The 25,939-nt window shown below is 40.2% G+C and overlaps 1 protein-coding gene across 7 annotated transcripts in view; it reads left to right on the plus strand.

Moving 5' to 3' along the window:
- Positions 1-25,939, plus strand: part of USP48 (ubiquitin specific peptidase 48) — a 115,561-nt gene that overhangs the window by 29,217 nt on the left and 60,405 nt on the right. For all 7 annotated transcript variants that reach the window (XM_053898845.1, XM_053898841.1, XM_053898840.1 and 4 more), the window contains exons 2-3: positions 23,244-23,364; positions 24,322-24,478. In XM_053898845.1, coding sequence (XP_053754820.1) covers positions 24,451-24,478 — 28 coding nt within the window. In that variant the 5' untranslated portion in view covers positions 23,244-23,364; positions 24,322-24,450. The remainder of the gene's footprint in view (positions 1-23,243; positions 23,365-24,321; positions 24,479-25,939) is intronic.

A 25,939-nucleotide genomic window follows, 5' to 3' on the forward strand; every position in this document is an offset into this window, starting at 1 on the left:
TTGAAGTGGCATCTTGTACTTTTGGTTTGCATTTTTGTAATGACTAATGAATTGAGCATCTTTTTCCATGTTTGTTGGCCAGTTTTCTTTTTGTTTGTTACTGAATAATATTCCATTTTATATGTACTACACGCTTATATATCCGCTCATCAGCTGACAGACATTTGGGTTTCTACTTTTTGGCTGCTACCAAGAACGTTTGTGTAGGGTTTTTGTGCAGTTGTATTCTTTTATCTTGGGTATATATGTAGGAGTGGAATTGCTGGGTCATAAAACTCTGTTTAACATTTTGAGGAGCTGACAAATTATTTTCCAAAGTGGCTGTGGGATTTTACATATTCATGGTTTAGATGAAGATTTCTCCACGTCCTTAACTCTTGTTTTTGGTTGTCTTTTTTTTCTTCACAGCCATCCTAGTAGGTATAAATGGTATCCCTGTAGTCTTGATTTGCATTTCCCTGATGACTAAGGTTGAGCCTCTTTTCATGTGCTTCTTGGCCATTCCTGTATCTTTGGAGAAATGTCTATTCACGTCCTTTGCCCATTTTAAAATTGGGTTATGTATTTTTTTATTATTGAGTTGGAAGAGTTCTTTATTGGATACACATCCCTTATATTGGCAAAAATTTTCTCATTTCTGTGGGTTTTCACATTTTTGATGTTATTTGTAGTGCAAAAGCAATAATGATGCAGTCCAGATCTTTCTTTCTCTTTCTTTCTTTCTTTCTTTCTTTCTTTCTTTCTTTCTTTCTTTTTCTTTCTTTCTTTCTTTCTTTCTTTCTTTCTTTCTTTCTTTCTTTCTTTCTTTCTTTCTCTGCTTGTGCTTTTGAGACCATGTATAATCTGAGGTCCAAGCATTTTTTATATAAATATCAAGTTTCTTTTCCACTAGGTGTCTCCTTTTTTTCTTTCCTTCTTTAAAGTTCATTTATTTTGAGAGAGCATGAGCTGGGGGAGGGGCAGAGAAAGAGAGAAAATCCCTGGTAGGCTCTACACCTCAGCACAGGGTCTGACGTGGGGCTCGAACCCACAAACTGCAAGACCATGACCTAAGCCGAAATCAAGAGTACAACACTTAAACCAACTGAGCTACGCAGGTGCTCCCATTTTCTCCTTTTGTTTAAGCGTTTCTTCGGACTCTTAGCAAGAATATTTTAAAGGATTAAACTAATGGTATCAATATCCTTTCTTTAAATGTTTATTTAAAGAGAGAAAACAAATGAGCAGGGGCAGAGTGAGAGGGAGAGAGAATCACAAGCAAGCTCCATCCTGTTAGGCTCACAACCCTGAGATCACGGCCTGAGCCAAAATATAGAGTGGGATGCTTTCTTTACCAGTTGAGCCACCTGGGTGCCCCATCAATATACTTTTTTTTTTTTTTTTAAGTACTTTACACGATTGTTAGAGGAGATTCCAGAGCTGAAGCAGTGTTTAGATCTACTCAAAGACTAGGTGAATCAAGACTTTTATTTACCTTTCTGAAACCGCTTAGTACAATCACAGATGAAAGCAATCTATAGTAAATCCTATATCCACAGAATTCTGAAAATACTGTGTCTTAATTCTTACAAGCAGAGGTTTTGCTAACAATGAGGGTGATAGTTAAGTTCCTTGCAGTAAATTGGTTGGGTGGGAGCTGTGGATTTTTCATTGTGATCCATATTGCTAAATTGCCCATCAGAATGATGGTTCCACTTTACAGTCCTGTGTAAGAATGTCTCGTTTCCTCACACCATTCACTGACACAATGTTAATCATACTTTTTGATCTGATAGGTCTTGTGTGTTAATTTGTGCGTGTGTGTGTGTGTGTGTGTGTGTAACAGTTAAAATTTTGATATGGATTTTCAGTCTGGACTAGTTTTATCCTTCTAGCTGTGTATATAGAAGTACAGTGTCCACTCTGTTCTCCTTAGAGAAACAGTACTGATGACTGTTACAAAATTAAAGCATTCTAGTAGGTCAGTATCATGCCAGTTTCAAAAACATTTCAATGACTTCTCATAGCTCTAGTCCAAAAACAAAGGTTTTATTTGTTAGTAATCTCTATACCCAACATGGCGCTCAAACTCACAACTCCGAGTAAGAGTTACATGTTCCTCCAACCAAGCAGCCTGGTGCCCCTTAAGTTGTTGGTTTAAATAGGTGTCTGTGTTCCATGAAACACGTGTCCTTGTCTATTCTTGTTCATTGTTTTGCATCTTTCTGCTGTCTAGCCCTTGAACACTCAGAACACTTAATCCTTACCCAGTTTTTGTGTGAAAGCTCAGCTCCTCCTTAATTTCAGGCTCATAGCTACCCACCATTAACGTTGTATACATATCCTCTTTTTCTCTTTCTGCATATTTTTTAAATATGATACATATATTTAAACATGGTAAATACTTATTGAGTACCTGTTCTGTGCCTTGCTGGGGTAATATTCATTCTTTCATTCAACAGATGTTTTTGGTATCTACTATGTGAGCTTGGTGTAGTATTCTAGACAGGCTCTGGGATAAAGCCCCAGAAGGTGAAGTTCCTTTCTTCATGTGCCATATGTTTTATAAATTTTTAAAGTTTTTTTTCTTTTTAAATTTATTTTTAGTTAATTAATTTTTTTTTTTTTTAATTTTTTTTTTCAACATTTTTTATTTATTTATTTTTGGGACAGAGAGAGACAGAGCATGAACGGGGGAGGGGCAGAGAGAGAGGGAGACACAGAATCGGAAACAGGCTCCAGGCTCCGAGCCATCAGCCCAGAGCCTGACGCAGGGCTCGAACCCACGGACCGCGAGATCGTGACCTGGCTGAAGTCGGACGCTTAACCGACTGCGCCACCCAGGCGCCCCTTTAGTTAATTAATTTTTAACTTTACATCCAAGTTAGCATATAGTGCACCAATGATTTCAGGAACAGATTCCAGTGATTCATCCCCTCTAACACCCAGTGCCCATCCCACCAAGTGTTTTCCTTAATGCCCTTTGCCCGTTTAGCCCATCCTTCCTCCAGCAACCCTCTGTTTGTTCTCTATATTTAAGAGTCTCTTGTGTTTTGTCCCCCTCCCTGTTTTTATTTTTGTTTCCCTTCCCTTATGTTCATCTGTTTTGAATCTTAAATTCCACATATGAGTGAAGTCCTAGATTTGTCTTTTTCTGACTAATTTCGCTTAGCATAATACCCTAGAGGGAACTAGAGTTCTATCCAGGTTGTTGCAAATGGCAAGATTTCGTTCTTTCTGATTGCCGAGCAATGCTCCAGTGCGTGCATGCGTGTGTGTATACCACATATATACACCACATCTTTATCCATTTATCTGTCGATGGACATTTGGGCTCTTTCCATACTTTGGCTATTGTTGATAGTACTGCTATAAACACTGGGGATTTAAAGTTTTTATTTATTTATTTTGGAGAGAGAGAGACCCAGTGGGGAAGGGCAGAGAGAGGGAGAGAGAATCTCAAGCAGGCTCCGCACTGCCAGCACAGAGCCCTGATGTGAACCCTGAGATCTTGAGAGATCTTGACCCGAACCAAAATCAAGAGTCGGACTCTTAACCTACTGAGCCACCCAGGCACCCCTCATGTGCCATATATTTTACAGGTGAGACAGAATATAATCAAACAGCATGACTGTTATTTTAGAAGAAAAAGGGAGCAGCTCCTGGGTGGCTCAGTTGGTTAGGCATCCAAGTCTTGGTTTCTGATAAGGTCAAGATCTCAGGGTCTTGTGATCTAGCCCTGCCTCTTGTTCAGTGCTGGGTGTTGGGGGCAGAACCTGCTTAAGAGTCTCTCCCTTGCTCTTCCCCTCCTTTCCTCTCTAGCTCACCATTTATTTATTTATTTATTTATTTATTTCCCTCCCTAGCTCTTTCTAAAATAAAAATAAATCAAAAAAAAATTTTAAAAGGGGAGGAATGTCCCACTGCATACTTTTTGCCAGTTATTTTTATTTGATAATGTACCTTTTTCCATATTAGTGCATCTAGAAAACTTACCTTACTCTTTTTAATAGCTATGTGATACTTCATTGTGTAGAGGTAGATGTGTTATAATTTAGCCATTTGCCTCCTGAAGGACCTTTGGGTTTCTGGGTTTTGCTGCTGTATAGATCCTGCTTCTGTAAACATCCCTCTATATGTATCTGGGTTGAGTGAGTGTTTTCACTTAGGTTGCAAGTTGAGAAACTGCTGAGTAGAGGGCATGATGACCATTTAAAATTTTGATTGGTGGTAAAAGTTCATACTATTTAATACTGCATCCTGTATTCACCCTATTTCACCCTGGGAAGTAGGCATTCTTATTTCAAACATCGTCATTAGTGAAAAATACCATCTTATTTTCATATGCCTTTTTTTTTTTTTTTTTTTTGCTAGTGGCTTTGGGCATCTTGTTATATATGGGTGTTCTGGATTGTTGATCATTTTCTTACTGATTTTCAAGAGCTCTTTGAGTATTTCTGCTGAAGATACTTTGCCCCCAATTTTTTTTTTTTGACTTTGTGGGTTTTGTTTCTGTTTTGGTACATTCAAACTCATGATATTTTTATGTGATCATATTATCAATGCTTATCTTTATGGCTTCTGGATTTCCCAATTCCAATATTGTAGAAATATTCACCCATGTTTTGTTTTAGTACTGATGGTCTCATTTTATGTATTCAGTCTTTTTTTTTTTTTTGTATTCAGTCTTTGTCCTCTTCAGTTTCATTTGATTGAGGGAGTGAGATAAGGATCCATCTTTATTTTACTTTTTACCAAATGGCTACTCAATTTTTTCAAACCATTTATTGAGTAATCTAGTCTTTTCCTCCACGAGTTCAAAAGGCTACCTTTATTATATGACAAATTATTGGGTATACTTGGATTTATTTCTCATCCCTGTTCTAATGATTTGATTCATTGTATCTCTTAGGATCACCATTCCACTTACTGGGTAACAATTAAAAAATACCTGATAGGGTGAATCCTTCTTAATTACTCTTAGAATTTTTCTAGTGTTCTTTTTTAATTAAAATTTATTTTTTTACATACAGGAAAGTACACGAATCCTAAAAATTACACAGGATGAATTACCACAAAGGGAACATACTTAATGTATCTGCCACCAATATTAAAATGGCACTAGCATTCCAGAACACACCCATGTTTCATTTGCTGCCTCTTAATTGGTCATTAGCCTCTTCCTGCTCCTTAAAGGTAACCAAGCACTGCCCTTACTTTGGACACCACAGATTGTTTTGCCTATTTTGAACTTTGTATATAATTAGTTATACCTTGTAGTTCTTTTTGTGTCTGGCTTCTTTTGTTCAGCATTGTGAGATTTGTCCACATTGTGGGTAATGGTAGTGTGTTCATTTTTAATGTGCAGTATTTCATTGTGTTACAATATACTTTATCCTTTCTGCTGCTAATGGTCATTTGGAATTTTTCCAGTATTTGGCTGTTATGAACAAAGCTGCAGTGAAAACTTTTGTATGTATCTTTTGGTGCCATACATACGCTTTTTTTCGTGTGTGTGTGTTTTATTTATTTATTTATTTATTTATTTATTTATTTATTGAGAGTGTGTGAGCCCGGGAGGTGCAGAAAGAGGCGGGCAGAGGATTCAAAGCGGGTTCCTTGCTGACAGCAGGGAGCTTGATGTGGGGCTCAAACCCATGAACTGTGAGGTCATGACCTGAGCTGAAGTTGGAGCTTCAATCCATTGAGCCACCCAGGTGCCCCTTTATGTATACATTTTTGATAAAAGAACTTGCTGGGTCATAGAAGTTTATTTACCTTACTAGATGATGCCAGAGACTGTTTTCCAAAATGGTCATACCACATTCTACTCTCATGAGTGCTCTGTGAGAGAATTCATTTGCTATATATCCTCACCATAATCATTTTAATTTTAGCCATTATGATGGATGTGTCATGACATCGAACTGTGGTTTTATTTTATTTTTTGATTGATTGAGAGAAAGAAGCAGGGCTTGTGTTTTACCTGAAGTGGGACAGAAGCTCACCCAAAGTGGGGCTCGAGCTCACTCAGTGTGGGACTCAAACTCTCAAACTCCCAAATGGAGTTTAGCCTGAGCTGAAGTCTGGTGCTTAACAACTGAGCCACACCCAGGAGCCCTTATTTTACTTTTTTAAAGTTTATTTATTTTAGGGGTGCCTGGGTGGCTCACTTGGTTAAGCATCCGACTTCCCACTCAGGTCATGATCTCACAGTTTGTGAGTTCGAGTCTCATGTTGGGTTCTGTGCTGACAGCTCAGAGCCTGGAGCCTGCTTCCGATTCTGTCTCCCCCTCTCTCTCTGCCCCTCCCCTGCTTATGCTCATGCTCTGTCTCTCTCTCAAGAATAAATAAACATTTAAAAAAAATTTTAAAATAAAGTTTATTTATTTTGTGAGAGGGAGAGACCTGGCAAGGGGCAGAGAGAGGGAGAGACAGATCGACTGAGCCAGCCAGACACCCCAGGCCCCATTTTTCTATTTGGTTATTGTGTTGATTTGTAGTTCTTTATTTTGGATAAAATAAAGCTTTGTTGGGGTGTGTCTGGCTGGCACAGAGGAGCATGCAACTCTTGATCTCAGGGTCATTAGTTTGAGTCCTATGTTGAGTGTAGAAAACACTTTAAAGAAAGGTTTGAATATATGGCAAAAATCTTCCACTCTTCCCTTTTTATACTTAAAAAAAAAAATCTTTTCATTTTTCAGAAATGTTTATTTTTGAGAGACAGCGAGAGAGAGCGCGCAAGTAGGGAAGGGGGGCCAGAGAGAAGGGAACAGAGGATCCAAAGCCGGTCTGCACCGACAGCAGAGCCTGATGCAGGGCTCAGACTCACGAACCATGAGATCATGACCTGAGCCAAAGTCGGAAGTCCACCACTGACCCACCCAGGTGGCCTTACTTTTTTTTGTTTGTTTTAAGATTTTATTTTTAAGTAATCTCTGTCCCCAACCGGGGGCTTGAACTTAAAACCCTGAGATCAAAAGTCACATGCTCTAATGACCGAGCCACCCAGGTGCACCTACTTTTTACTGTCAGTAGCATTTTTTAATGAACAGAAGCACTAATTTCATTATAGCCCAACTTATCAATATTTTTCTTTATGGTTGTTACTTTCTTGTGTGTATTTGGTTTAAGAACTCTTCATCTTCCCCCAGGTCCTAAAGGTATTATCTTTACTGTCCTCTACAAGCTCTCTTCTATTGTCTTTCAGAATGAGATCTAGGTCCACATGGCGTTGATAAATTATTTTATTCTTGTGATTAGGGAAGTAAGGGCCTGGAAGAATTTAAGGGTTTCCTGTTTTTGTGACCTTTGCAATGTAGAAGAGAGTTGAATGACTGTCAGTGGTAAATAGCTTTGATGATAGAAGAAGGTTTAGAAGAGAGGGAGAGAGGGAGGGAGGGGGAGGGAGAGAAGGAGAGAGGGAGAGAGAGGACATACTTGGGGGGGGAAATAAAAATTAGCTAAATGGGGCTTTCTTTTACAAATCCTCTGTACCTCATGTGTTTCTTGGCTTCCAAGGCAATGATCTAATTATTAAGAAAAAGTTATTCTTATATTTGGGACAATCTTACAAAGAAATGAATAAAAGAAAAATTCCTATTTGATCTAAAATTCTTTCCTGTGTAATATTAAAAAAAAAAAAAAACACTCTTTCAACTTTGTGTAATAAAACTAATTGAAATTTAGATTCCAAGATGGCACAAGATGTTTTTCTTGTGGCTTTATTTATTATATATTCTCCTATGTGCACTCCAATTTGAGTACTGATGAGCTAAAGCGGAATGTAGTGACATTAGGCTTCTAAGGAGTCTGAGCTCGCTGGTGACTTGATGAAGTCATCAAAAATAAAAGCTACCCCTCAGACAACAGGTTGTAATATTTTTGTATAATTCCTTCTGATTTTTTTACATGCACATAAAAAAATACCTTTATGTTGTATGTGCATTTGGAAAGGTATTTTTTTTTTATTCTTATTTTTTTAACGTTTTATTTATTTTTGAGACAGGGAGAGACAGCATGAACAGGGGAGGGTCAGAGAGAGGGAGACACAGAATCTGAAACAGGCTCCAGGCTCTGAGCTGTCAGCACAGAGCCTGACGCGGGGCTTGAACTCACAGATCGCGAGATCATGACCTGAGCTGAAGTCGGCTGGTTAACCGACTGAGCCACCCAGGCGCCCCTGGAAAGGTATTTTTTAAGTTAGTACTAAGAATGTATCCACAGGATGTTACAGAGTTTATAAAAGTACTAATTTCTAATCACTGCATCATATTCCATTTTACATGCCCCAAAGTATTGAACTATTTTCCTATTGGGCATTTGTCTGCCTGCCTGCCTGCCTGCCTTTTACTGGCCTCCCCCACCCCTTCTTCTTTTGTTAAGGTCTTTTTTTGTTGTGCTCCTTCTGAGCATCCTTGTAAGTAAATATTATCTACCTTTTTGATTATTTTCTTAGAAAAAAGTTGTAAACGTTACATGAACATTCTTAAGGCTTTTGAAATACATTATTATTGCAAGATTTGCTCCCGCTGTCTGTACAATACGTGAAATCCGTGTCTCTGTGTCCTTGACATCAACTGAGTATGAAATTTAAAAATTTTTTGCCAGTTTTATCAGTGAATGATGGTATCTTTTATGAGTGAAGTTGGGAGGTATTTTATTTAAGCATGAAGCCATTATTTCCCAAATCGTATAAAGCTTGAGAAATGTTTCAAATCCTCCTCCTTGGAGAACTGAGTCCCACTGTAGGAGGGGAAAAAGAAAAAAATTCCAAGTCTTAAATAAGCCTATCCACACAGGGAAAGACTTTTGACTTGCCAGTTAGCACCTCCCTCCTACCTCCCAACATCTTTCCTTTAATACCAATTTGGTGGATATCCTATTAGAAAGGATTCACGTATTTCCCAGTAGGCTCACTTTTTAAATCCTTTTTGCTTGGTTAATCCCTTTTTCTAATAGAAATTTGAATTTCAGGCCAAGTGATTTAATATGCTAATTACAAGAGTTGGATATATTGATCATTTTTATGAGCTGCAGGTTTTGAATCTGGACTTAATGGGGCATAACTTGAGGTTTGGAAAAAGGAAGATATTTCACTTTTGCTAGGCGGCAGAACCTCAAAGGTTGATTGGATTCTTCAGCTTAAAAATATATACTTAACATTTTTTAAATATCCAATAAACTAAAGGATTGCCAACACTTTAGGATGGCGTCCATCCATGATATTTAACAAATTTGGTGTTTAATTTTATTGACTTTGTCAGCTGCTTCTCATATTTCTTTTGCGTAAAACTTTGTATGGCAGAAATCCTAGGAGAAGGGAAGGGGGGCATACATGTTAAGGGATCTGTTTGTGGCTGTTTTGTTTTTATGTCTGATTATATCTTGCATATCTAATACCTGAGACCTTGATACAATGAAGTTATGAAGAAAAACACTAGAATTTTCAATGACTAGAACCTAGAGTTCAGATCATCTTATTTCTCCTTTATGTTCACTTCTTCAGGAAAATAGGTGCTTTAGTAACTTAACAAGTTTCCTTTTCTTTAAAAAAAATTTTTTTTTAATTTTTTTTTTTTTTTTTTTTTTTACGTTTATTTCTTTTTGAGACAGAGAGACAGAGCATGAACGGGGGAGGGGCAGAGCCAGAGGGAGACACAGAATCTGAAGTAGGCTCCAGGCTCTGCGCGGTCAGCACAGAGCCCGACGTGGGGCTCGAACTCATGGACCACAAGATCGTGACCTGAGCCGAAGTCAGCCGCTTAACCGACTGAGCCACCCAGGCTCCCCTAAAAAAATTTTTTTTTTTTAAATGTTTATTTATTTTTGAGAGAGAGAGACAGACAGAGCATGAGTTGGGGAGGGGCAGAGAGAGAGAGGGAGACACAGAATCCAAAGCAGGTTCCAAGCTCTTGAGCTGTCAGTACAGAGCCCGATGCGGGGCTCAAACCCACAGACCATGGGATCATGACCTGAGCTGAAGCCGGACGCTTAACCGACTGAGCCACCCAGGTGCCCCAACAAGTTTCCTTTTCAATGAAAACTTAAATAGTTAAGGGTGAATAGTTGATAGTTATATGTTTTAAATAGGGAAATGGTTTTTGTTTTTATTTGTATGTGTATATGTATATATATATGAAAATTATTTTTAAAAAGTATGCATTGAGAACATGTATTCCCACCTCTGTTCCCATTTCTTTCACATCCTCTGTAAAAACAACTTTTATATTCTTTAAAAAAAATTTTTTTTGAATGTTTATTATTTATTTTTGAGAGAGAGAGACAGAGTGCCAGCTGGGGAAGGGCAGAGAGAAGGAGACATAGAATTTGAAACAGGCTCCAGGTTCTGAGCTGTTAGCACAGAGCCCGATGCGAGGCTTGAACTCACGAATGGCGGGATCGGGACCTGAGCTGAATTAAGTGGGATGCTTAACTGAGAGAGCACCCAGGAACCCCTATGCTTTTTTTCTGTTTAATTTTTTTAATGTTTATATTTGAAAGAGAGAGAGAGACAGCACAAACAGGGGAGGGACAGAGAGAGAGGCAGAGACAGAATCCAAGGCAGGCTGTAGGCTCTGAGTTGTCAGCACAGAGCCCAACGGGGCTCCAACCCATGGAACTTCATGAGATCATGACCTGAGTCAAGTCAGACACTTAACCGACTGAGCCACCAGGCACCTCTTTTCTATTCTGAGTTTATTTTGAGAGAGAGCCTGTGAAGTGGAGCAGGGGAGGGGCCAAGAGAATTCCAAGCAGGCTCTTAGCTCCACACAGGGCTTAAATCCAGGAGCCACCCATGAACCTCGAGATGATGCCCTTGCATACGAGGGGCAGGGGTGCACTGAGAGAGAGAGAGAGGGAGAGAATCTTAAGCAGGCTCCACGCTCAGCGTGGAGCCCAACACAGGGCTCGAAATCACAATGGTGAGATCATGACCTGAGCCGAAAGTCTGAGTCTGACTTTGAACTGAGTCACCCTGGCACCCCAAGGAACAACTTCCATTACTTTCTGCAAGCACATTTTCTTATTCCTCCCCTTTCTGACACAGTGTTGCATACCGCATACAGTGTTTTCTTTGTTTAGTTTTGTTTTTAATGTTTGTTTATTTTGTGAGAGAGAGAGACATGGAGCCAGAATCCCAAGCAGGCTCTGCTCCGTCAGAGGAGAGCCTGAGGTGGGGCCGAACTTACGAACTGTGAGATCATGACCTGAGCCGAAATCAAGAGTCTGGTGCTGAACCAACTGAGCCACCCAGGCACCCCATTCCCATACACTGTTTTTATACCTGTAGACGTTTCTATGTCAGTAGTTAAAAGCTTCGTGGTTGGTTTTGTTTTTGAGAAGTCAAAAGCTTTAAAAAATTGAGGTAAAATTATATACATTGAAAGGTCCTGTTCATTTAGACTTTTTTCAGTAGATTTCATTTTTAGATTTTATATTTGGGTGCTGCTATTTGTTTTTTTGTTTGTTTTTTTAAGTAGGCTCCAAGCCCAATGTGGGGCTTGAACTCAAGATCTTACCCCAAGATGAAGAGACCCCTGCTCCGCCCACTGAGCCAGTCAGGTGCCCCCTAGATTTTATTTTATGGAGTAGCTTTAGGGTCACAGCAAAACTGAGTACAAATCTGGAGGTTTCCCATGTACCTCTGAGCCCACATATGCATAGCCTTTCCCACTATCGCACCCCCCACCAGAGGATTACATCTGTTAACAGTCTCCATTCACACATCATTATCATCCAGTATCTATAGTTTGTTTTTTGTTTTTAATTTAGGTTGATGTTCTTTTTCGCCTAAGAGGTTATTATTTATTTATAGCAACTTCTGTGCTCAAAGTGAGGCTGGAACTCACGACCCCAAGATCAAGAGTCACGTGCTCTTACCCGATGACCAGTCAGGTGCCCGTTTTCTTTGTTGTTTTTTTTTTTAAGTTTTAATTTAAATTCCATTTAGTGTAATATTAGTTTCAGGTGTATAATATAGTGAAACAAGTGTGCTCCTTAATCCCCATCACCCATTCTGCGCATCCCCCCACCCCCCTTCCCTCCTTTCTGGTAACCATCATAATGTTTATAGTTTACATTAGAGTTTGGATTCTGTGGGTTTGAACAAATGTATAATGACATATTCACCATTATAGTATCATATGGAATAATTCACTGGTTAAAAATCCTCTGCCCTGCCTATTCATCCTTCCACCCCTCCTAACATCCCCCCCAACTATTATTTTTACTATTTCCGTAGTTTTGTCTTTTTCAAAATGTAATATAATTAGAAATAGTACATGGCCTTTTCATATTGGCTTCTTTTTTTTTTTTTAATTTTTTAGTGTTTATTTTTGAGAGAGAGAGAGACACACAGTGTGAGTGGGGGAGGGGCAGAGAGACAGGGAGACACAGAATCTGAAAGCAGGCTCCAGGCTCTGAGCTGTCAGCACAGAGCCCGACGCAGGGCTCGAACTCGGGAACCATGAGATCATGACCTGAGCCAAAGTCAGATACTTGACCCACTGAGCCACCCAAGCTCCCCACACATTGGCTTCTTTTGATTAGTAGTATGTATTTAAGCTTTTTTCATCACTTGGTAGCTCATTTCTTTTTAGTGCTGTATAATATTTCATGTTTGGATATACCATGTATGGTTTATCCATTCTTTATCACCTACTTATCCTTTATCAACTATTACCTACTTAAGGACTTCTTAGTTGCTTCCAAGTTTTGGCAAATAAGTGCATAGCTGCTTTGTAAACATTTGTGTGCAGGGTTTTGTGTGGACAAGTTTTCAGCTGCTTTGGATACATGCTTAGGAGCCCAATGAGCATGATTGTTGTATGGTATAAGAGTATGTTTAATTTTGTAAAACAAAACACCAGACTGTCTTCCAAAGTGGCTGTAACCACTTTGAATTCCCACCAGCAACGAGAGTTCCTGTTGTTCCAGTCTCCAGTCTCACCATCATTTGTTATTGTCAGAGTTCTGGATTTTGGCTATTCTAATAAGTGTGTGGTGGTATTTCATTGTGGTTTTAATTTGCATTTCCCTGATGACATATGATGTGGAACATCTTTTCATATGCTCATATCTTTGATGATGTGTCTGTTAAGGGCTTTGGCTCATTTTTAAACACTGAGGTTGTTTTTCTTATTTTTGAGTTTTAAGAGTTCTCTGTAGGGGTACCTGAGTGGCTCAGTGTGTTAATAAGCCTCTGACTTCAGCTCAGGTCATGATCTTGCAGTTGGTGGGTTCAGGCCCCACTGCAGGCTGCTTGGGAGTCTGTGTCTCCCTCTCTCTCTGATGCATGCGTGCGCTCTCCCTCTTTCTCTCTCAACTTAAAAAAGAGTTCTGTATATATTTATTTATTTTTTAAAGTTCTTATTTTCAGAGAGAAAGCACAAGTTGGGGAGGGGGCAGCGAGAGAGAGGAGAAAGTGAGGACCTCAATGAGACTCTGAGCTGCCAGTCTGAGCCCAGTGCAGGGTTCGAACTCACAAACCCATGAGATCATGACCTGAGTTGAATTCAGATGCTCAACCGACTGAGACATACAGGTGCCCCTCTTTGTATATTTTAAAAGACAGCCCTTTATCAGTTGTCTTTTGCAAATATGTTTCTCCCAGTCTGAGGCTGGTCTTTTTATTCTCTTTACAGTGCCTTTCATAGCAGAAATTTTAATTTTAATGAAGTCCAGTTTATCAGTTCTTATCTTCATGGATTGTGTATTGTTGTATCGAAAAAGTCCATCATTAAATCCAAGCTCATTTAGATTTTTCTCCTAAGTTATCTTTGAGGAGTTTTATTGTCTTGTGTTGTTTTATATTTAGGTCTGTGATCCATTCTGAGTTAATTTCTGTGAAGGGAGTTCACTATGTTTTTATATGTAATCACCACCCCAGTCAATGTAGAGAACATATCCAACATCCCAGAAAGTTCGTTCATACCCTCTTCCACTTAGTTCCCATCTCCCTATAGGTAACCACTATTCTGATTTCTTTCTACATAGATTAGTTTTGTCTTTTCTTGAACTTTATATTAATGGACTGCTAACAGTCCATTATTTTTTTGTGTCTGGATTCTTTCGCTTTACATCATGCTTTTGAGAACCATCTATGTTGCATGTATCAGTTTTTTGGGGGGAGGCGGACTGAGTAGTAGTCTGTGGTATGAATTTACCCTAATTTGTTTATTCTATTGATGGATATTTGGATCATTTACAGCTTGTAAATAAAAATTTCCTATTAGCTTTCATGTACAGTCTTTGGATATTTGTATTCATTTCTCTTCTGTATGGTTATATTTTATAGTACTGTATGGATTTTCCTTAGGTTATTCAACCAGTTCCCTGTAAATTGATACTGGGCTTATTTTCAGTCTTTTGCTGTTACTAACAATGTTTCAAAATATAACATTTATTTTATTTATTTTTAATGTTTATTATTATTTTTTTAATGTTTGTTTATTTTTGAGAGAGAGGGAGACACAGAATCCAAAGCAGGCTGCAGGCTCCAAGCTGTTAGCACAGAACCTGACACGGGGCTTGAGCCCGTGAGCCCATGAGATCGTGACCTGAGCCGTAGTTGGAGGCTTAACCAACTGAACCACTCAGGCTCCCCAAGAAGACTTAATGACATTGTTTGGTTTTATTTTATTTTTCTAACAACTGCTAATCAGTTTATTAAAAAGGTTGATTTAAGCATCTGCAATGGTGACTTCAGCCTTGACTCTCAGCTCAATACTGATGGAAGTAATCTGCTTACCAATCTTAGAAGGACTGTGCAAATCAATGAGTCACTTGTGGATCCTCATCTGAAAACGAGCCCACCTCTTAGAACCCTCACCACAAGGAGTTTTTTGATAGTGATTCTCATAGTCTTGGTAGGCTTCCCAACTGGTCCTTTCACTTTGAGACTCTTCCTTTGTGCCTCTGATCAAGTCATTCTAATCGAGGGAATCCCCACCTCTGGTTCCACCAGTGTCTTCCTGGTGTATTTAAAATTCTGACTGCAGCAAGATTTCCTGACCCCAACGCAGGGCTTGATCTCAAAAACCATCAGATCCTGACCTCAACCAAAATCAAGTCAGAGGCTCAACAAACTGAGCCACCCAGGAGCCCCTTAAAGAGTGTTATTGACATTGTTTTGTTTTTCTTAAAAAAATTTTTTTTAATGTTTATTTTATTTTTGAGAGAGACAGAGTATGAGCGGGGGAGGGGCAGAGAGAGAGAGGGAGACACAATCTGAAGCAGGCTCCAGGTTCTGAGCTAGTCGGCATAGAGCCTGATGTGGGGCTCGAACTCACAAACTGTGAGATCATGACCTGAGCTGAAGTTGGGGACACTTAACCGAGTGAGCCACGCAGGCGCCCCTGTTTTTCTTTTTTAAATGCTTATTTATTTAAGTACCTGAGACAGAGCACAGGTGGGGGAGGGGCAGAGAGAATGAGAGAGAGAGAGAGAGAGAGAGAGAGAGAGAGGGAGAGAGAGAGAGAGGGAGGGAGACACAGAATCTGAAACAGGCTCCAGGCTCTGAGCTGTCAGCACAGAGCCTGATGCAGGGCTCAAACCCATGAGCTGTGAGATCCTGACCTGAAGTCGGGCACTCAACCGAGGGCCACCCAGGTGCCCCTGACATTGTTTTAATAGTTAATTTGCTTTGGGGATTTTTTTTTTTTAACCTGACCTGAGAAATGGAAAACTTTAGATGGTCGTGCTTATTTTAACACTGCCAATGTTTCCGAGCAGGTTGGGTCTTAGAAGGATGGATGAAAAGATCCAACCTTGGAATCCCCTCAAAGAAGGCTGCTGTAGGGCCAGTCACCCTGCCTCAGAATGGTAACTGCACATTGTGAAACATGGTTAGGCAGGATCCTGAGGCCTCATCTGTCCCAAAGGCTACGTGCTGATGTTCTTTTGGATCCTCTTGGGCAGAATGCAGAATTTCAGATGAAATCAGGTTGTTGGATGAATGAACATTTTATGAATTTCTAGATGTATTTTCAAGGCATCTATTTTTTTTGTGATTTCCATCCTTTAAAGAACATTTTTTAAAATGTCATTTCCACCCTTTAAAAAACATTTTTTTAAAAAAATGTTTTATGTATTTTTGAGAGCACAAGCGGGGGAGGGGCGGGGGGGGGTGGTACAGAGGATCTGAAGCTGGCTCTGGGCTGACAGCAGAGAGCCCAACTCAGGGGCTCGAACTCACCGCTTGAACTTCGAACTCCTGAACTGTGAGATCATGACCTGAGCTGAAGGTGATGCTTAGCTGACTGAGCCACCCAGGTGCACCAAAAAAATATTTTAAATGGAACCACATACATAAAAACCTGACTTCTTTTCCCCCCTCACTCACCACAAAAGTGATAATTAGTAAGTGCTGTTGATTTGAACTTGGTGCCAGCGGCATCTCCCTGTACCGGCATCTTCTGATCCTCATTTCTTGTCTCTTCGAACAGCATCCCTTTTAAATTTCACTGTCATTTCACTGTCATTCCCCTCCCCCGCCCCAACACACACAAACAAGAAGAGCCAGGATTTATTCTTTGAAAAATCTCCCATTAAAAAAAAAAACAAACAAACCCTTAGAGGCTTAAAACTTGTCTTATTAAGAAGCAGGTGGAGCTTTATAAGAATGGCATTTGTTGAAAAAGCAAAACTTGTGGAATCTTCAGGTGATTCTTATAAGGCACTCTGGTAGAGAAGCACAATTAGAGGCTCTTTCTAAAGTGCAAATCCGATTATTTTTCTTTTAAATAGCTTATGGTGGCTCGTTGTTGTTGTTGTTGTTGTTGTTGTTGTTGCTGCTGCTGCTTCTTGGATGAAGTCCAAGCTCTTATCTGTTCTGTGAGCTGATGTGGCCCCTGACTTCCCTGCAAAGCCTCCAGCTGTGCTGAGCTGGAAGGCCTCCTTCCCTCCGTAGCTTGGTGGAGCTGGGCGGGCTGCATTGATTTCCTCCTGCTTGATTCTCCAGCCTTCCGTCTCCATTTGCTCCCCTCTGCCTGGAATGCTCTGGAGTTTTCCCTCCCCCATGGAGTGAGTTCCTGAGCACCCTTGGAGACTCTCACCTCCACAGCACCGTGCCTCCCTTCCTGTGAGATCTCTGCTGTGGAGTCCAGAGTCCCTGCTTCATGCCATCACTGCATTGATGTCTCTGGAGTTATCCTTTTACTTGCCCGTCGCCTCATGTGCTGCGAGCCCGTCTTTGATGCCTAGGACCTTGTCATTCCTTTCAGTATCCTCAGGTCCTGTAATTATCTGGGCATCTCTGTGTGACAGAAAGTGTCACCCTTTGAAGTCTAGTTGCTTTTATAAGATGCTAGGTTTGGGTTACACAAAATGATACTGTTGACTGTTATGTGCGTGTTGTGATCTGTCTGGTGGACATGTATTGATTGATAGCAGTGTTGATAGTAGGCACCCTGAGGCTTTTTATATATATATGTGTGTGTGTGTGTGTGTGTGTGTATAAACATATATATATGAACATTTAATGCTATAAATTCCCCTCTAAGCACTTAATTTAGTTCCATCTCACAACTTCTGGTATGCTTTATTCAATTCAAAGTATTTTCTTATTTTCCTTGTGATTTCTTCTCTTTTCAAAAGCTTTCTTTTGTGAAAAATATATAAGGAACATCACGCCCTCCCCATTAGAAAAATTAGAGTCATAATGGGGCATCTAGGTAGTTTAGTCAGTTAAGCATCCAGCTCTTGATTTCTGCTCAGGTTATGATCTCATGGTTTGTGAATTTGATCCCTGCATTTGGGCTCTGTGCTGATGGCATGGAAGGAGCCTGCTTGGGATTCCTGTCTCCCTCTCTCTCTCTGCCCCTCCCCTGCTCACCCTTTCTCTCTCTCTTTCTCAAAAGTAAATAAATACAGAGAAAAATTAGAGTCATAATGGATAACTTTGTATCCTGTTTATTGAGAATTCTGTTTGAGCATGGTCACATGTCATTAAAGTATTGCTTGAAAAGAGTTTTAATGGCTGCATAATACTCCATGTCACTACCACAGTTCAACATCGTCCCTGTGGTTGGGCCAGTAGCTTGTTTCTAAACAGTTTTCTGGTATAAGCAACTCTGATTTTCCTGTGGTTGGGCAGGTAGCTTGTTGCTAAGTAGTGATGATAATCTTTGAAAGTATTTGTTGACATCTGTGTGTGCTTAAGGTACGATCTGGTGGTTCTGAGTCAAAGTACCAGTAAGTCTTTATTATAATAATAAATAAATATATATATATATGTATATATAAACATAATATACATATAGTCAAGTTGCTTTTCAGAAAAAGGCTGCATTAGGCGAAGCTTCAGTGTAGTCAGATTTTCACCAGGAGCAGGAAAGTTGGCATGCTGTCCTTCCTTCATTGACTTATGCCTGGGCCGTCTGTGACATGGTGTCCTAAGAGCTAAGAAGCAAAGATGATGAGAAAAACAAAGCAGTAATCCTTTTAATGACCATTCACAGGGACTGAGAGCTCCACCCCATTTCCCATCAAGCAGTGAATTTTCTTCCAAGTGCATAGCAACTATGAAATCATTGGCTATAAATTTTTGTTCGTTGTGTTGGAAGATACTCTTAAATGGCAGATCCTTGGAGATCTGTCGGAACAGCTGAAACTTCATCTCTTACCTGTGGCCAGTATCGAAGGAACTAGACACACGTAGCCTATTGTTTTTCCACTCTGCAGGCGAGCAGGTTTTGATCTGCGGAAAATTGATTTCCTTCTTCACAGTTTTGGGCACTATGCAGACATCTCTGTTCCCTTCTTACCTCGCTGTCTACGTGGTCCCCAAGTCCTGTTGATTCCCTCGCATCGATAAACTTGAATTCAGCTTTCCTGCGTTCCTGCTGCCACTAAACTGGTTTAGGACTTGATCCTCCATTAGGATTGCTGCCGAGGTGTTCTGCTGGCTTAAAATCACAGCAAGTCATGTCACAGCTGCTTAGCGAGTCAAACCAAACGTTTTGGAACCTATCCCCCATCTGCCTCTTCAGCCACTTGGTGTCTTTCTGTCGCACAGTTCTGGAGAAAGTACCTATTGGGATTCATCGTTGGGATTCATGTTTCGTTGTCGCAGTGTTGTTGCATATTCTGTGGACCTGTGCACAGGGGTAGAATCCTTGAAACAAACTGTTGGTGTCATGTAATATTTGAGACATTTTCTCAAGTTTTCCCAAAAGAGTTGTGTTTGAGCTCCCGTTGCACAGCGGCTTGTGCTTGATACTGTTTCATCGTTGGGAACTTTTTGCTAATTGGGTAAGAGAAGACATCTTTCGTGGCTGTTTTAAGTTTGCATTTCCCTGGATTTGAGTATTTTCTCCTGTGTTTGTTAACTAGCTTTATAAGAAAGTTTAGAGAAAGAGAGGCAACCCGTGTTTAAGAATTAGGTCTGTCAGAGACTGAAGTGGCTTTTAGAATGGTAATAACAGGAATAGCTTTATTTAGTTAGTTCATATTTGTTAGCACTCCTAGACACAGGTGAAAGAGCCTTGAAACTAGCTAGCCAGAAGGAAAATGACTAGGGAGGGCTTCTGTCTGTTAATTCAGGGAAATTTGGACAAATCACAGATAAGGCAGGGAGCCTTTTCATGAACCACCTGTTTCTGCTTCTCAGACAAATCAGCATGTTGGTTCCTCCCTAGGCCGCCAAGCTTTCCAGGTCCCATGCCATCCAGAAGTCTCTTGCCACCTCAGAGGGACGAATGTTTCTCCCCGTTCCTCACTTTGCCATTTGAAACATCTTGTGGGATTTTTGTGTTTCAGTGATGGATTGGAGCTGCATCTCAGCAGCTCTTGCTAGTGTAGCCGGGGTGCCTGAGCCTCTGGCTCCCGGGGTCCCACACGGACCAGGTTTGCCTGCTCACCGACAAACTCCAAAGGCAGAGACGCGAGTGGTAGTAAAACAAGAAAGGAATTTATTTCTGTTGACACCCTGGACTGGCATCTCCCAAGACTGTCTCCCAAGTGCCAAAAATACTTCCAGGTTTATGTAAGGAAAATGTGAGGCAAAGGCTGGTGGGTACATGCAGGGAAGCAGTGAAGGTCATTGTCCTGGGTGGGGTCTTGCTGGCTCTGGGCCGTTCTTATTGCTTGGGGTGGGTGGGGGAATGGCTCACGTCAGGGGACCTTTTGTCTGAGTTCAGAGATAAGCTGGAAAGAAGAATTTAATCAGTTAGAAAGTTCAAGGTCAAAATGGTGATCATTGAGGTCCTTTCATTAGAACTACAAGACCCAAGGAACAGTTTGTTCTCAGAAAAAAAGGCCTTACAGGGCAGCGGTAGATGAAGAAACTTGGCACATGCAGTTATACAGTAATAGATATCAGCCATACGAACAAAAGTAATGTCTTTAATCTCTAGACCCAACCTGGGGCACGAACTCATGACCCTGAGGTCAGGAGTCTCATGCTGTACCAACTGAGCCAGCCAGGTGCCCCCACAAACCTATTCTTAAGCCAGCTGATGTAGAAGTAAATGAGATGGGAGAGTAGGAAAGAACCAGGTTGACTGTTTTCTCATGCTGGGTTTTTGTGGTTTGGTTCTCTGATCACCCTGGAGACAGAAGGAAGGATTTCTGAAGTTAGTTATAAGGTTTGTAGAAGTTTATATTCAGAGAAGGTGAGTGGCATCACCCTGATTAAGTCAGCGCTACTTGTGACCTTGAAAAGGTTACTTGATTTCTAAGCCAGCTTTAGCAAATCCTGCTTTTTAGGGCCAAGTAAGTAATATAAATGGGTCAAACTGGCTAGGGTGTTTACACAGTAGTAAACCAGTCTTTCCTGGAAAACATGTGTGCCTGTCTCCTATCTTGAGACACTCAGCCTTCTTGATCTCTTTTTACACTTTGATAGAAACAGGTATGCAAAAATATTTTTCTGCTATAAGAAAATTGGTACACATGTGATGATAAATGCTACGTGACACCCGTGGCCTACTCTTCCCGTGGATAAAATGAACTTCCAGGGCATTGGAGACTGAATGGAGAGGTTTCATCTGTAGGCATTCTAGCCTCTGATATTGGTATTCTGTTGTGCTGCTTAGGGTGGCTTGGGAGTAATCGCTTGTAATTAGAAATGGTTTTACCATTTATGCTTTTTAAGTAGATTCTCCACTTCTCCAAACAAGACAACAAACAAACCCAGAAAAGCCCCCACAAGACTGGGTTCATGGAGAAATGCGTAGCCCCTATTTGGAAATCTTTATAATCTGTTAGCTTAACTGCTTTTATTACTGCAAAGTGCTGCCATTGGCTTTTTGAGTTCTTACCTGCAGGTGTGTCCCTAGGGGCCCATAAGCCATAGGTTCTGCCTGGGGCTGGTGCTTCATCACTGCTTCAGCTCATCTATGGCGATGGTGTTCTAGCTGATTGAACGCTTTGTCAGTAATACCTAGCCAGCAATTAATTTAAGAAGATGTGTACAAACAAAAAAAAACAATACCAACACTCTAGGGCCAAATAATGCAAGTTGCTTTCAACTTCTCACATCTGTTTTGAAAGTTTTTTCAAAGTTCAACCCTGTTTCATCTAATTTTCAGGCTGCAGCAAAGACCCAACTTTGGACCTGGTTGAAGAGTACAAGATTGCCCGGCGGGGGGGGGGGGGGGGGGGGGGGAGGGCTGGCAGTGAGGACAAGGATAGACTCTACTTTTTTTTTTTTAAGTTTATTTATTTTGAGAGACTGCATGCACACATGTGTAAACCAGGGGAGAGGGGCAGAGAAAGAGGGAGAGAGAATCCTAAGCAGGCTCTGTGCTGTCAGCGCAGAGCTCAGACGTGGGGCTCAATCTCATGAACCATGAGATTATGACCAGGGCACCCCTCTCCTCCATCATTCTTTTAGTGCATCCCTACTTCTGGGTCACAGCAAGATGTTCCATGTTCCTCTTGTACTCTGTCCAGACTTGGAATCAGTCATTTCTCCAAGGAGCCGTGGGGAAGACTTAGAAATCAAGACCTGGTTGCTAGGAGTCTCACCTTATTGCTTCTACACCCTCAGCTGACAAAAGGCCATGTAGTTGGCCTGCCCAATTACATTTCGGATAAGACAACAAATGTTTTTTAATTTAAACATGTCATTTATCGGAAATTCAAATAACTACTGTTCTGTAGTTTATCTGGCAACCTTAATCTTCCTTCAAGTTTACACTTATTATTCCTGATTCAATACTGCAGGGTTCATTTTATTCTTCCTCCCTTTTCTTATTTGTAACTTTCCAAAACTTGGTTTCCTTTATCCCCAGTATATTTACTTATTTATTCAAATAGAGAATATACGGAAAGTAGTTTTAGAATTGTTAACCTCTCTGTGAAAAGGAAGTCATTAAGATTTGGTATTTGTTCCTTTTTAGCCTGAAGACACCACTAAATGAGCTCGCTAATGAATGACCTTATTCAAGTTACTTGGGTTAGTTCCCCCTTCCCTTCATTGTGGATGTTATTTAGTTGGAATGTGTTTATGTTAGATTTAGGGTTCTCCCCATCCTTACTGACTTCTGTGTGTAACCCACACACAGCCCCCCAGTTCAGCAGTGTATTATAGAACAGTATGTTCAGAAAAGGGTCACATACCCCGCCATTTTTGTTTACCCTAAACCCACTCATATTCTAACCACTTTTATTAGTCTCTGGTTTATCCTTTTTGTATTTTTCTGTTCAAATAGATACATGTATATTTTCTTATTTCCCTATCTTTCTTACACAAGAAAGTGAATTCTATAGGTACTGTTTTGCACATTGCTTTCTTTACTCGCTAATATATCCTGGAAATTACTCCACATCCGTTCACAGAGGTTTGTTATGTGTTTTTCATTTTACAGTTGAATAGTACTCCATTGTGCAGATGTACAGTATCCCCTACGTTTGGCCATTTGGGTTCCCAGTATTTCACAAACAGTGCTATAATGAATACCTGAGGTGGTGTTCGTGCTGGGTTTTCTTGCACTGTTGGGGCTGTATCTTCAGGGTGAATTCTTAGAAATGAATTACTAGGTCAAAAGGTAGCTATATGTATAGTTTTGTCAGATTGCAAAATTCCTCTCCCTCAAAGTCCTACTACCAGTTTGTATTTCTCAGCAGTAAAGGAGTTCTGTTTCAGCCTTACAAATTGAGTGTGGGGTTTATACCTTCTAAGTTTTCCTAATTTTTATAGAGGAGAGATATGATAAAATACTGTATAGCATTATAGTTTTAATCTGCATGTGTAATATGGAGCTGTGACATTTCTTAATTAAAAATAATATATTTATTATTATTTTTTTTTCTGTTAGACGAAACTGCAAAGGAAATCCGAATTGCCTGGTTGGGATTGGTGAGCATATTTGGTTAGGAGAAATAGATGAAAATAGTTTCCATAACATTGATGATCCCAACTGTGAGAGGAGAAAAAAGGTAAGCCATCATTTTTTAAGTTACTGCTATGTGGTATCCCTCTGGGTTTTTGTTGTTTTGTTTTGCATCTATGATCAGAAACTATAACGGACTTTATGGGAGCCTATGCAGCTTTAAGATGTAATGGAACTAAAAACCCTATAACTGCTTGAATTGCAACAGTTCTTATTGGTAGTAATACTTTAAAACAGGTGGCCATGTAATCCAGCAAGTCTTAAATGGTAGTTTTAGTTTAAATGCTGATTCTGTGTTTGCTTTAATATTGTATATTTCATTTCAAACTCATTTTTAAGCCTCTTTAAAGAAAGTGGTGAATCCAGGGAACAAACTCACATAATGATTCTACCTCGCTTTTCTTGGGTTCATTGTGTTAGATATTACACGTGTAGCAGATAGTTTTACTTTTTTAAAAATACCCATTAATGTTTTCTAAACCCTAAAGACCGGCATTCACAAAATAGTCAGCTGTATGGATACTGTTAAGAATGAATCTTCGTAAGTTCAGGAATTCTCAGTCTTAGAAGAAGTTGTAATCAACTCTCCTTGTTCCACTTCTCCCAGATCTATAGGATTTCTGGAAGTTTAATTTCCTAAACGTTTACTCCTAAATGTTGACAGTTCAGGAATAGAGCAAATGAACAAACAGCCTATGTACACATGTTCAGAACAGACCTGTCCTTGAGCCCACCACTTTAATTTTAGATTGAAGGGGGCCAAAGAAGACCAGAAGACTGGAGATGAGCTGTCCTAAGTCTTTTCCACTCCAGTAGCCACCCCAGAAGTGTCTTTCATGAAATTATGTCCTCGCCCTGGCCAAGAGAGCCTTATGGTGGTTATACCATGTTGACCTGGGTAGTTTTAGCAAATTTTTAATCTGAAATTAAATAGTTCCTCTTATAATTTTTTTGTGTGTGAAGGGAAATTGACTCTATGATTATAAATTTTGCATTTTTGTAGAACTCATTTGTGGGCCTCACTAACCTTGGAGCTACTTGTTATGTCAACACGTTTCTTCAAGTGTGGTTTCTCAACTTGGAGCTTCGGCAGGCACTATACTTATGTCCAAGTACCTGTAGCGACTACGTGATGGGAGATAGTATCCAAGAGGAGAAAGGTTAGTGGGGCGCATGTGGGGAGGGCTCACTTCGCAGATATTGCCAGCCAGAAAACCTTCCAAATGCAGGGAACTAATTTCTTAGTGCTCCGTATGTGCCGGACGTGGTGGTTTGTCCATAAACATTGTCAGGATTCAAAATAGTTTTCACTTTTCCGGTAAATTTGTTAATGGTGCACTGAAATTATTCATATCCAAGTGAAGGAAATACATTTGATTGTTATTATATAGCTTACATCAATAATTGCTCTAGGTAATACACTGTGATTGTAGTTCATTGATTTTTAGTGATTGATGGAAATCAGTCAGTAAAGCAGACAAGATTACTCTCTTTAGTTTGAGAGATTTAATATTTCATTGTGACCACAGTCTTTTGTCCTGATTCCCAAATAGGCTGACTTAGATGATACCCCTAAGATTACCGTTAAATTCACTAACCTTGGCAAAATGAATTACCATTAGCAACTACTCACATTGTAAATTTAGAATCAGTTTTGTTTGTGTTTCAGACTGTTTCTCCTGGAATTATTTTATTTCATGAATAGCGTGTCGATTATTATTCTTGATTGATATGACTTTCTATTAGAGATTATTCTCTTTGAGAGGGAACTTTTCATGGAACAAACCAGATTTTTCTCTTTCTCAAAGCTGGGGGATGGAAGAAAATCACATGGGTCTGGGAGCTCCAAGTTGGGAACTTTGACTTTTGCTCCCATCTACATCCTGTGCCGTGTTTTGGATGCTCTTGGTTGGGCACATGGCTCGTGTCTTTGGCTCTGAGAGAGAAAAAATAGGATTTATAAGCCCCACCACTTCTGACAGCCCCGTCACATAACAGTAACACTTTTAGAGTCTCGATCTTTGTTAATTGTAATTTGTGCTTCAAAACACAGTGCTTAAGGGGTGCCTGGCTGGCCCAGTCCATAGACCATGAGACTCTTGATCTTGGGGTCCTTCACGAGTTCGACCCCCATGTTGGGCATGGAGCCTACTTAAAACAACCCCCTGCCCCAAAACATAGTGCTTAAAACTCTTCGGATTATTTCTCCAAAGCTTTATTTTCGTAGTTCTGAATATTTAAATCTAGATTAATAGTATACTGGGTGTTTTATTTTATTTTATTTGTTTTTTTTTTTTAAGTTTATTTTTGAGAGAGAGAGGGGGAGAGAGAGAGAGAGAGAGAGAGAGATCATGAGTTGGGGGAGGGGCAGAGAGAGAGGGAGACAGAAAATCTGAAGCAAGCTCCAGACTCGGAGCTGTCAGCCCAGAGCCTGATGCAGGGCTCAAACCAACAAACCATGAGATCGTGACCTGAGCCGAAGTCAGATGCTTAACCAACTGAGCCACCATGGATGGCATCCCAGGATATTGAGTGTTTAATAATGTATGGGACATCTGGGTGGCTTAGTCAGTTAAGCATCCAACTCTTGATTTTTGCTCAGATCATGATCTTATGGTTCA

This window comes from Panthera pardus, unplaced genomic scaffold (assembly GCF_024362965.1).
Source record: "Panthera pardus isolate Hobbes unplaced genomic scaffold, ASM2436296v1 HiC_scaffold_11, whole genome shotgun sequence".
Lineage (NCBI taxonomy): Eukaryota > Metazoa > Chordata > Mammalia > Carnivora > Felidae > Panthera > Panthera pardus.